This window comes from Choloepus didactylus, chromosome 3, assembly GCF_015220235.1.
Source record: "Choloepus didactylus isolate mChoDid1 chromosome 3, mChoDid1.pri, whole genome shotgun sequence".
Taxonomy (NCBI): Eukaryota; Metazoa; Chordata; class Mammalia; order Pilosa; family Megalonychidae; genus Choloepus; species Choloepus didactylus.
In genome coordinates, this window is record NC_051309.1 from 164,307,995 (window position 1) to 164,320,352 (window position 12,358).

The following is a 12,358-nucleotide window of genomic DNA, read 5'->3' on the forward strand; positions in this document are numbered from 1 at the left end:
TGTTTCAAGAGGGGCAACCTGGTATGTTTCCTAGTCAGTGTATGCTGGGTTCCAAACCCAACAATGAATACAATATTAGAAATAATGGGTGATAAGAACAACAGACTCTTGCTCAGTAGTTCTCAAAATGTGGACCCCAGACCAGCAGATCAGCATCATGTGGGAATTTGTTAGAGGGAAAAACTTAATCTTTATAGTCAAACTTGGGTTTGAATCCCAGCGTCACCACTTACACCACTCAGGGCAAGTCACTAAATCATTGAGTCTCAGTTTCTTCAAATAACGATCCTTTCCTACAGGGTTGTTGTGAGGACTAAAAGAAATTGAGATCATGAAAATATTTCTACTAGATCAGGACTTTCATAGGTTAACTTCCTCTCCCACTGCCACAATATAACAAAGTTTTCTATCTTTTATGAGTTTTTTTTTTTTTTTTTTTTCCGGTTTGACTTACCAGGGGCTTAAATTACTCAAACCACTTCTCACTTTAGTGATTACTTGGAAGAGAAAATGTAGAAACATGACCAGGAATAGAAAACATGAAGCTTTGTGGTATTTAAGCAGGGAAAAAGAGAAATTCATTCTGAGCTCATATTTCAAGGTGCTCAAAAAAATTAGGTGGCTATTTAAATACCACCTTGGATGCTGGTATATGCTCAATGCCTGAAATGATAGTAATAGCAAATAATGACTATTCCATGTATGCTTCACTTTTATTGAGAACATGCCAATAATCCTGTCAGGTAGTAAAGCAGACATTGCTGTCTCTATTTTACAAGGACCTAAAGCTCAGAGGACGTAAGTGACTTCTCTGTGGCTGTACAACCACTAAGTGAGGAAGCTGGGATTGAAGCCATGTCAATTAATTTCAAATCCAGTTCCCTTTCCACCAGGTTATGTGGTTTCACAGCTTTCGAGAAGATCTCAAAATAAAGATGAACCAAGACAATAGAGATCACTGTGCATGTGGTTAATACTATTGAATGCCTACTACACATCAAGCCCTGTGCTAGGCTTCTAATGTACGCTGTTTCACTTAAGTCTTATAATAACCACAGGTGGTAGGTATTAGGTATTATTCCCATTTACTGGTGAGAAAACAAAGATAATATAAAAGTTAACTAATGTGATCAAAGTTACACAGCTGATGACAGTGTAGTGCCTTGAAACCAGATTTGACTTCAAAACCCATGCTCTTTCCACTACTCCATGCTGCCTTAGATTTTTTAAAGTCCTTTCACAAACTCTGTTTTCTCATTTTCAAATATTATCTCCCTTAAATGTGTAAAAGTGGTGTAACTCTTGAAATTCAAAAAACTCTGAAGATAATCCTGGGGCTTTAAGAAATTTTCCAAGCCTTTAATGCACTCGGCATGTCCAGAATAGATATTCTACAACGCTCAGGGAATCCAGCTGATCCTTTGGACCAGCTTAGAACAGTGCAACAAAAAGTGCCTTTCAGCAAGATGGTAAGGAGCTTTCACCAGAATGAAAAGCAACATACTATTTCCTTAACTGAGAAAGTCTTGCTACAAAAAAAAATGTCAGCTGAACTAAACAGTGTATATAGTGACAGAATTGATTTCATTCTGGCCAAAGCTCCTTCTCTCACTAACAAACTATTTTTTTGGTCATAAGCTGTTCTGCAGACTGAGTTTTGGGTAGCACTGGCATATGGTACATTTCAGTAATCCTTTCTAGAGCACATCTACAAAGAGAACTCACAGTATTTTATCCTACTTTCATTTTATAAATAGAAAAGTAAGGAGAAACGCTTCCCCCCAAATGGGAATCTCCTATAATGTAAAAATAAATCAGGACTAAGCCATGATTGATTGAACCATTTATTCAAGACTATGATACAAATGCATTTAGAACAGAGTCTCTGTCTTTGGCCCAGAAGAAGGTGAGGTGGGGAAGCACTGTAAAAACAAAACAAAACAAAACAAAAAAAGTATAATAAATTGTGATTATCCTTGTCTCCTCTTTCTCTCTCCACAACCAATGCATCAGCAAATCCTGTTGGTGACTATCTTCAAAACATAACCAGAATCTTCACTCCACCCAGGGCAACTGCATTTATATAATTCCGTAGGATGCCATTCACATTGAGTCACTGTGAATAGTGTGCCTCTGGGGTTTTGCAGTGCCCTGCTTCTGCTAGTCTCCATCCTCTGCACTGCAACCTCCACTTCCCTAGGTTAAGCTACCATCATCTCTTCTAACTTCTTCTTGCTTCCACTCTTGCCCCACTGCAATGTATTCTCTACCCAGCAGCCAGAGTGTCAAAACCCTTCAATGACTTCCCATCCCACACAGAAAAACATTCAAAACCCTTAGCATAACCTATAAGGCCATTTTCTAAAAATGACAGGGGGCAGGATTGAGCATGGTATAAGATTGAGATAGCCATTGAGAGGCATGGGAAAGGAAGCTGGCAAGTGAAAGGACTGACAGGGACAGGCAGTGCAAAATCTCAGGGTCCACAGAAAAGTTTCCTCTCAATAAGCTGTTGCCCAAAGGACCCAACTGAGATGTGCAGTGTTATTTAATTATGCAAGGTTACCTTGGTGTAAGGGGAGAGAAAAGTGCATCAGTTAATTTTTGCTGCAAAACAAATTGCCCGGCACTTAGTGACATAAAACAACAAACGTTTATTATCTCTCATGATTCTGCGGATCACCTGGGTGGTTCTTCTGGTCTGAGCCAGCTCAGTTGGGCTAAGTGGTCTAGGGTGGTCTTACTCAAATGCCTTGTGGTTGGTAGACTGGTTGGTCCCGGGAAGCCTCTGCTGGGACTATTAATTTATGGTTCAAATGATCTCTCATTCTCTAGCAGGCAGTTCAGGCTTCTTCATTTGGTGGGCTCAGATTCTAAAGAGCAGAAAGAGAAGGCAAACCCAAATGTGCCAGCATTTTTAAAGCCTCTTCTTGAGTTATAGTTTCTAAAGTCCCTTGACCACAGCAAGTTAACATTGTCAAATCCAGAGTCAGTGTGAGAGAAACTACACAAGGGCATGTATAAAGAAGGAGGTGAAAAAAACGGGGTGGGTCGGGTGGAGACGGATGGCACAGAAGGTGGATTGAATATTGAACTAGGTTTACAGTTTCCTGGGCAGGTTTGGAGAAGGATAAAGCTGCAAAGAAGAACAGAGGTTTGGTGAGAAAGAATGTTGTTGAGATGAACAAACAAGGACTTCAGGTTAGGAAGGAAAGGAAATGAGATTAGAAGGTGCTACACACTGGGAAAAAAATGAAGCACTAATGGGAATGGCAGTAGCCATGAGGTGGAAGTAAAAAGGTGTTTTGGCAGCAATGGAGAGAGTTGGAAGGACAAAAGATGCAGTCAGAGAGGTATGACATTTGATTAAAAGACTGCAGAATTGACAATTTAAAAAGGCAGTCAAACACTGGCATATTTCATAAATAATATTTTTAATTTTTTTAAATGACAGCTTTATTGAGATATAACTCGCATACTGTGAAATTCACCTTTTAAAGTATACAATTCAGTGGGTTTTAGAATATTCACAGAGTTGTGCAACCATCATCAACATACAAGTTAATTTTATATTATTTTAAATTTCTAAAGTTAATACTTGATAACATAGGAAACTTGAAAAAACAGAAGGAAGAAAAAAAATAATACCACCCTGGTACAACTATGTTGATTTCTTCTGCATCTGGAATGGATGGGCGTACTAAACAACTTGGGAGTTTTTAAATTGGTAAAGTTTCTTATATTTGATACATTTTCTCCAGTCTTTTTCTAACTGTATGTGTCCATTATATAGTCGTAATCAGGGTGTACAGAAAGTTCTATATCCTGCATTGACTACTCTATCATAAATATTTTCCATATATCTTAAGAATGTTCACTTCCATAATTTATCAGGGCTGCATAATAGTCTATCAAGTAGATGTATCTTAATTTATCCATTTCCTTATTTTAAAACATTTAGATTATTTCTAATCTTCTGATCTCATGATTGAATATTATCTTTACACATTCGGATTATTTCCTTCTATTTCCAGATAATGTCAAACACTTTTATCACTTTTGAATCATACTGTAAATGATGTAACATAGTAACAATGTAAAACAGTACAATGTAAAATAGTAACAGCCACAGATGAGAAAGCAGTAGTTTCACTACAATCTGCTTTGGATTTTAAAATTAAAAAATTTTAGATAATAGCATCAGTAAAAAGATAATTCAAAATATGTATTTATTTTATAAGGATGATTAACAGAATGTAGAATTCTAAAATTTAAAATAACAAAACAAGATTTTCTCAAGTCTCTGCATCCATGGGAGAAATTTCTAACCATCAGCTAAATAAATAACCTACTATCAATCCCCTAAGCTTACAAACCAAAACACTATTTAAAATGCCGTCCTTTTTAGTAAGGAATTAACTGGCCAAAACAGAAGAGAATAAAAGGAAATAAACAAGATAAACAAACACCAAGCTTTCTTGCCCTAAGATATTTCTTGATTTCAGAAAACTGGAAAATTTATTTGGATAGTCACTCTGGGCTATAGGGACAGAAATCCAATCCCATGGTTCACAGAAAGTGTGCAGTCTAACAAAAGACGTCTCCTCAATCAGTTGTGACCCCAAAGGGCTACATTCTCAGGGTAAGAGCTGGATCCAGAGTAGAACTGCCCCTATGAGGAAATATAGCCTGGTTGTCCAGGAAGCTTAATGCCTTAAACTTCGTTTAAAGTAGTCTTGGAGTGGTAAGCCTGCAGGACCCTGGCGGAAGAATGTGAATATCCTTTCTGGAGGAAAGTACTTTCATCCTAGACCTCAAATTATTCCTATAAATAACTTTTCAAATGCAATGATTGGTACACAAAGATAACCAGGAACACAAGGAAACTAGACTCCTGTCTACAAAAGGCAGACAATAGAAACAGACTGGCAAAGACTTCAGATACTGGAACTACCAGAAACAACTGTAAAACATATTTGCTCACTGGGTTTAAATATGTAAAAGAAAAATGTGATGATGCCTATAGAAAATAAGAAACTATTAAAAATGACATGACATTGAAAAAGGAACCAACTAGAATGTCTACAGAAATTAAAAACATAGTAATCAAGATTTAAATTCAATGGATGGATTATAGGTTAGACAAAGGTGAAGAGAAAATTAATGAAATGTAATATCTCTTACTAGGTTTAAATACTTTCCAACATTTTTCTGTTCTATTTTATTCTATCTGCATTTTTAAAATGATGGTTGAGAACCAAGAAACAGATAACTCTATGCTGTCTTTTATTCAATATAATTAAATTAAAACTGATGATTGCACTATTTAATGAAACACTATTGGGGGAAAATGATTTTTTTTTTTTTAAACTTTTACTACAAAACAAAGTTGAGGTTTGAAATAAGTAAGTCTGGCAAATCCCTTAGGTGCTGTCATCATTAGAATAAACCAGCTGCAGCTGACTTCATTAAAGCTTCCCCTGTGGCTTTTTCACTCCTGGGGAGAAAGAGAATCAGACCAGGAAGAAGACAAGTTTGGTTTTTATTCTGGTGTTGGTGGTCTGAAGGTCTATAACATTTTCCATTAGGAAAGTATGAAACTAGTGAACTGCCATATGAAGTAAACTTAGTCAAAGTTACTATAGGTAGAGATCTACATAGATTTTATTAGACCTAATTTTATATTTGATAGGACTGATTGATTTCCCCTGGTCAGAAGTGCTCACCAGTCTGCAATGACATGAGAAAAATAAGGTCTGAATAGTTTTTCATACAGCTAACGCAATCATTTAAAAAGGACTGACATTTTAGGGAATATCTTCTTAATTTTTATTTTTTTATTTTAGGAATCAAAATATAACTTAAAATGACTGAGCCACAAAATCTAAAAGACTGGGAACCACTACTGATGTAGTCTGGCCTCTTACTAGTTCATTTAACAAATATTTTGAGTGCTTACTATGTAAGAGATGGGGAATAAATAAGAAAAAACTGCTTTCCTGCTCACAGAGAGGCAGGAAGTCATTTAATCAAGTTACTAACAAGTTAAATAAAGCTAGGTATTCTGGGAGCAGAATGAGGCAGAGCTTGTTTGCCTAGGGAATCAATCTCTTATTGAAAGAAGAAACAAAGCTGCGCTGTCTTGAAAATGCACAGGTATTTGCCTGCTGATGACGGAAAAGGCAAGAGAAGCCAGTTCAGTACAGGGAAATATAAACAGTTCTAAATGGCTGGAGTAAGGGTACCAGATAGAGGCTAATACGTAATGAAAAGGAAACAGGAAAAGTGGGTAGGGCCACATAAAAATGGTTTTGTAGGCCCATCTAAGAACTTTGACTTTATAATATAGGCAACTGAGATTTATGGAATTACTGAAAGATTTCAGGATTAGATTAGAGATTTAGGAAGACTGTTTTGGAGAGTGGGTGTAATAGGAGATAGGAATGGAGGCTAAAAGGACTGGCAGGGACCGTAGGATGTTAAGTTTGCTGGGGGTGGTGGGGGTGGGAATTAGTTTCTCGCTTGGTTGGGGGTGGGGTCGGGGTTAGGGGTAGTTTTTGCTAGAGGGGAAGTCAGAGAAGGGAATTTAGGCTATCACTGCCTGAGTACTAAGCCTGTAAGGAACAGAAGCTTCCCAGGGGCTGCACACTTGAGCTAGACTGGCACATTTAGTCAAGGTCTGTTTTGTTAAACCCCTATAGTTTATTTTTTGGATTAGTTGCAAAAATTGAAAAATTTGGAGGTTTCACCAAAAAAAAAAAAATGTGAATTTCTAGTTTTTCTTGAAAAATAAAAGTATCTAGGAATACTGGATACATGGTGCCTCGGGGCAAGAATCAGCAGCGTTCACTTCACTAATAAAAAAACAAAAGCACAACAAAACACAGCTTTCTCTCTACACAAGTACAAAAAAGTGCAAAAATCGTAAAGTATATAAACTGGATGAAAGTGAGCATATCCAACTACCAGCCCCCGTATCAACAAAACAGAACATCACGGTATCCCAGGAGTTACAATTAATTTAATCCTAACAACTTTATAAAGTAGTTAATATTTTCCCCATTTTACAGGTAAAAAACCTAAAGCGTAGGGTAATCACAAGGCTAAATACTGTTGGAACTAGCATTTGAATCTAGATCTACTCTCTCGAATTCCAAAACCCATTGTCTTCAGAAAGAAGGGATTGGAAGACCAGACAACGAGTTCAGTTACGAATTAGAACACTTTGCAGAAGCCGATATCTCAGGCCGCATGCGCCCACGCTTCCCAAGCGCACGACCTCCTCACACACGGGGGCGCTGTCTTCTGGTACAGTCGGAAGAGCGCGTCTCTCTGTTCTCGCGATATTATTGAGGCCGGAAGAGCGAAAGATCGAAGGTCACGCAAACGGCGCGCCCCGCCCGCCGTACGCTAAGTTCTCGCGCGAGTTGCACTTCCGCCCTTTTGGCTCTCTGAGCAGCACCATGGCGGTTGGCAAGAACAAGCGCCTTACAAAAGGTGGCAAAAAAGGAGCCAAGAAGAAAGTGTAAGTGGCGATTGTCATGGACTCTCCTCTTTAAGGTTCTGCTGGAATCGGCGGACGGGTTCTAGGTCGCGGCGTAGGCCAGATGCCGCAGATGGCAGTCGGATTGCGCGGGTCGTGCCGGCTTGGTGCAGTTCTGGGCGCTGCGTCGGGGCAAGCCGGCTGCCTTCGGCTGCGTGCGCCGCGTTTGAGCCGGGATTGTTGCCACGACTTTGGGCCCGAGTGTTCTGTTTGCGGACTTCAGGACTATGTAAAACCCTCCGGTATTTAGTGCTACTCCAAGTTTTGGGGTTTTGGAAAGCACTGTCTATTCGTGTCTCTCCAGAATCCTGCACCCCCGCGTCACCTTGAGCCCCGTGGAACCTGGGGGCTCCTAATAGGTTCGTGTAAGGTCTGGGATGGGTATATGCCACCAAGTACTGGTAAAGTTCGCGACATGTGCATGTTACGGGAAATGCTGCCTATGTAGTGGAAGGACCGATGGGGATGTGTGTGTGTGTTTGAGGGTCTGGTCTGTAGAGAAAATAGTGTGTAGAGCTAGATTGCCATATGCGCCTCTCTTCCACCGAGAGTACATCGTTTAAACAGGAAATATTAACGGCATTATTGGAATGAGGAAAATAAAAATTCATAGTAAGAATGACGTGATCTGTAATGACTCTTAAGTAAGGGTTGTTTTTTTTTTTAAATCCAGGGTTGATCCATTTTCTAAGAAAGATTGGTATGATGTGAAAGCACCAGCAATGTTTAATATAAGAAATATTGGGAAAACACTAGTTACAAGGACTCAAGGAACCAGTGAGTATCTTATTGGTTTTCATTTTTCTTAAATTGGGACATGTATATTGTAGCATGCCTCTTGGTCTACATTTGGTCCTCTGGTGGGAGGTGGTAGGGGGAGTATCAGCTCTTGGTTGCAGCTTTTGCCTCTGGTGTTGAAGCAAGATGATGTTTTGAGAATTTTTTTTTTTTTAGCATTTTTTAGTAAGAAAATGTGCAGAGGTGGTTTCAAGTTTCTAATGAGTGCTGTCAAAAAGTCATTGATGTCCATGTAGGTCTTGTCTTGTAAAGACAAGTTAAGATCTTTATAATTTACTTAAGCTTAATTGATATGCATGAAAATATTTTGTAGGCTTGATTTTCTTTAAATGCTAATGACAATTCTTGTTTTGTAGAAATTGCATCTGATGGCCTTAAGGGTCGTGTTTTTGAAGTGAGCCTTGCTGATCTGCAGAATGATGAAGTTGCATTTAGAAAATTCAAGCTAATTACTGAGGATGTGCAGGGCAAAAACTGCCTAACCAACTTCCATGGCATGGATCTTACCCGTGACAAAATGTGTTCCATGGTTAAAAAATGGCAGGTGAGCTCAAAAGTTCCTTCGAGTATATGGTGCTTTGGAAGTGCATGACCAAGGATCTCATGATGCATCCTTGATGTTTCTTGATATTTTTGAATGCTATCTCTGGGCCTGGCATTGCTGAGCCTGTGCAATAGCAGGCAACAACAATGAGCAAGCTGTTTTACTTATCTGTTTAAATAAAATCCCAGATTTAATACTTGGTTATCATCAAAGTGAGTTTGTTTGGTTGCATGGATTATGGCTGGTTGAGGAACCTCTAGGTGCTGTTGAGTCATTTTGCCCATCTTCAGTATCCTTGGATCTCAGATTCTGAATTTTATAGGGAAAGGTTGGTGTGGGCTAGTCTTTTGATTATTATCTCTGTCAATATAGCACAAGAGTGGCAGAGCCTTTGCTGTTAGGTTGAAATCTTTGCTCCATTTCCCAATTGTGTTCTCTTTGCAGAGTAACTTAAGCTTGCTAAACCTTAATTTCCTCTTGAAGAGCCACTTAAATATGTTTCAGCACAGCACTCAATAAACAATATTACTTCAAGTAGTAATTATATTAATTCAGATGTCTGTTGATCTGGCTAACCATCCAGTTTGGGGATATTTTATGTGTGGGAATGCATGGTGACAAATGTTTCGGTCCCAAATGATCCAGACTGATTGTACCATTCGTTTCTGACATTCCCCTAAGGTTTTTTGGTTGCATTTGGAACTAAAAATTTTAAGGTCCCATTGCTGTAATGATATTGATTGATACGTTCATTTTTTTAAACGAAAGTGTAAGATTTACAAAATACAAAGAAGGCATTCAGTTTTTATCATTATTTAGCATAGTTTTGTTTCTTAAATTGAGATAATATGATTACTAATTATGGATTTTATTTATATTTTAGTTATGAAATTGTTTAATCCTTGGCATGGTTTTAGTTTTGTGGAACATAAAGGACATTTAAAAATAGGTGCATTTAGTGTTACTACAGCAATACTTCACTTTATTCAAAACAAGTTTTTAAAAGATGGAATAGTAAGTCGATGTCCAAGTCCATATCAGAGTCCCGTGGATCTTTCTTTAGAACCTATTTTCCACTCTTTGCAGAGTTATAAGCCTGTGGGGGGAAGGATATATTAAAGCCTAATGTTTATGCTACAGGTGTGGGGATACAGTTGAGATAATGGGGATAGAGAAAGGTGTTAGGGAAGGGAGACAGTTGAGAGTAATTGGTTATTTAATTGGAAATGAGGAATGGTGAGAATTGGGGGTAACTTGGTAAGTTCACTTCAAGGAAGTGATAATTCTATAATATTGGATAGACATTCTAGTTTTCCTGTATTAGGACTTGAGGGATAAAAACTAATAATATTAAAATGTGTTTTATCTGACATCTTCTTTTCCGTAGACCATGATTGAAGCTCATGTCGATGTCAAAACTACCGATGGTTATTTGCTTCGTCTTTTCTGTGTTGGTTTTACCAAAAAACGCAACAATCAGATTCGGAAGACCTCTTACGCTCAGCACCAACAGGTCCGCCAAATCCGGAAAAAGATGATGGAAATCATGACCCGAGAGGTGCAGACAAATGACTTGAAAGAAGTGGTCAATAAATTGTAAGTGTGTCATTTTCTGTTTTCTTCCCTTACAACACAACCTTGAATCCGATTATCTCTCAGATGAGGGATAGAAGATATCTCTCAGCTAAAGTGGAACGAGCTGATGGGTATGAGCCACCAGTCCAAGAATCTGTTTAAAATTCAGACAAAATATAGTCAAGCTTGGCCTATGTCTAAATCCTGTCTCTGAATACTATTTATAATCCCTTTAAGTGAAAGTGTTAAGTGCATAGAAAATTTGGTACAGTTTCCTTATTTTGACGAAGATATCTCTTGGCAGTTAGTGAGACTTTGAAGAACTGGAAATGCTTTTCCCTCATTAGAAAATACACTGACCAGACTAAACCCTTCATAATTAGTAATGTATGGGAATACGTGATGATAAAATGTTTCGGTCCCAGCTGATGTCCAGTGATAACTGTTACATTTTTCTGATGTTCCCATGCAATCTGCAGTTGCCTAGGAGAGGATAATGGAACAGGCATGAGGCTGGGAGTTGGAAGGTTTAAACGTTTAACATTGCCACTAACGGGCAATATAGGTCACTTCACCTGTAGGGGCAATAAAGCTTACATGAGGTTTTATGTGGGTTAAGTGAGGTAGGTATTATATGTATACTTTTATTCTAAGGTTCCTCTTAGAGAAAATGGCTTTTATCTTCTGTGTAAGCACCTGGGCTTTTTTTTTTTTTTTTTATTTAAACTTGTATTTACTGGTGATTTGCAGGATTCCAGACAGCATTGGTAAAGACATAGAAAAGGCTTGCCAATCTATCTATCCTCTCCATGATGTGTTTGTTAGAAAAGTAAAAATGCTGAAGAAGCCCAAGTTTGAATGTAAGTGAAAATCCTGGGATTCTTGAAAGAAAAAATGGTGGGGACAAATATATTGGGTTTTTCTTTTTTTTTTCCGAGGTCAAATTAGCCATGTGTTTTCCCTATCAGTGCCTATATAATATTGAACACCATTGTTTGATATGATATGTCTAACATTTTCTTTTCCCTTTTAGTGGGAAAACTCATGGAGCTTCACGGTGAAGGTAGTAGTTCTGGAAAAGCAACTGGAGATGAGACAGGTGCTAAAGTGGAACGAGCTGATGGTTATGAGCCACCAGTCCAAGAATCTGTTTAAAATTCAGACAGAATAAAGCCTTATTTGTGATGGGTTGCTTCTGAACATTCTTTTAAAATAATCTAACAATTTGGTGAATCAGATGTTCTAATTTGGTAGTGCAACTTCTGATCTGCTGTATGGGTTTTATACATTGCCTTTTGGTAAGTACTTGTGAAAGGGATACCATTTACTATTCTAAGCTCTTGTAATTTGGAAGTGTTATGTAGATGGTTAATAAAAGGAAAACCTTTCTTTACATGGCTTAAATTTGTAGATGTATTCGAATTTGAACAAGCATCTGAATCACCTGGGAGGCTTATTAAAAGATTGCTGACCGCTGTCCTCAACATTTCTGATTCAGTAGGTCTGGAGGTGGGGGTGGGGGGGCAAATGTTTGCATTTCTAACAAGTTCTCAGGCCATGCTCTTAGCTGCTGGTCCAGGGACATTTTAAGAACCATTACTAGGCAGGTGCTTTTTGCCTCTAGCCCTAGTAAAGTGAATTGATAAATTGGATATAAATCAAATGTCCTGTGCACGTGGCACTGAGAAGCTGAAGTTGTCTGGAGAAACCCAGTGGTTACTGGTTTTCTGTTAACTACAATTGGGCATTCACTGCCAAGTATTTCCCTCTCCAGTTACTTGCCCTTTCTGTTTTATACCTCTTCAAACCTCCAATTTCCGTAACTGCTCAGCTGATGACTTTGCATGCTATAATATAATCAAGGATCTCACAGATTCTATCCTGCAATGTATGCATGC

General features: G+C 38.3%; 1 protein-coding gene and 2 non-coding genes across 3 annotated transcripts; all 3 read left to right on the top strand.

The window, feature by feature from the left end:
• The first annotated feature begins 7,398 nt into the window (after positions 1 to 7,398).
• On the top strand, positions 7,399 to 11,858 carry RPS3A (ribosomal protein S3A). The gene is made up of 6 exons (XM_037830810.1): positions 7,399 to 7,525; positions 8,217 to 8,320; positions 8,698 to 8,885; positions 10,273 to 10,481; positions 11,211 to 11,320; positions 11,494 to 11,858. The coding sequence occupies exons 1-6, from the start codon at positions 7,464 to 7,466 to the stop codon at positions 11,613 to 11,615; spliced, it is 795 nt and encodes a 264-aa protein (XP_037686738.1). The 5' UTR covers positions 7,399 to 7,463; the 3' UTR covers positions 11,616 to 11,858.
• LOC119530705 lies at positions 9,492 to 9,558 on the top strand. Its single transcript, XR_005216095.1, has one exon. It is a non-coding gene; the product is annotated as a small nucleolar RNA SNORD73 (small nucleolar RNA).
• LOC119530704 lies at positions 10,855 to 10,923 on the top strand. The gene has a single exon (XR_005216094.1). It is a non-coding gene; the product is annotated as a small nucleolar RNA SNORD73 (small nucleolar RNA).
• Positions 11,859 to 12,358: the final 500 nt, after the last annotated feature.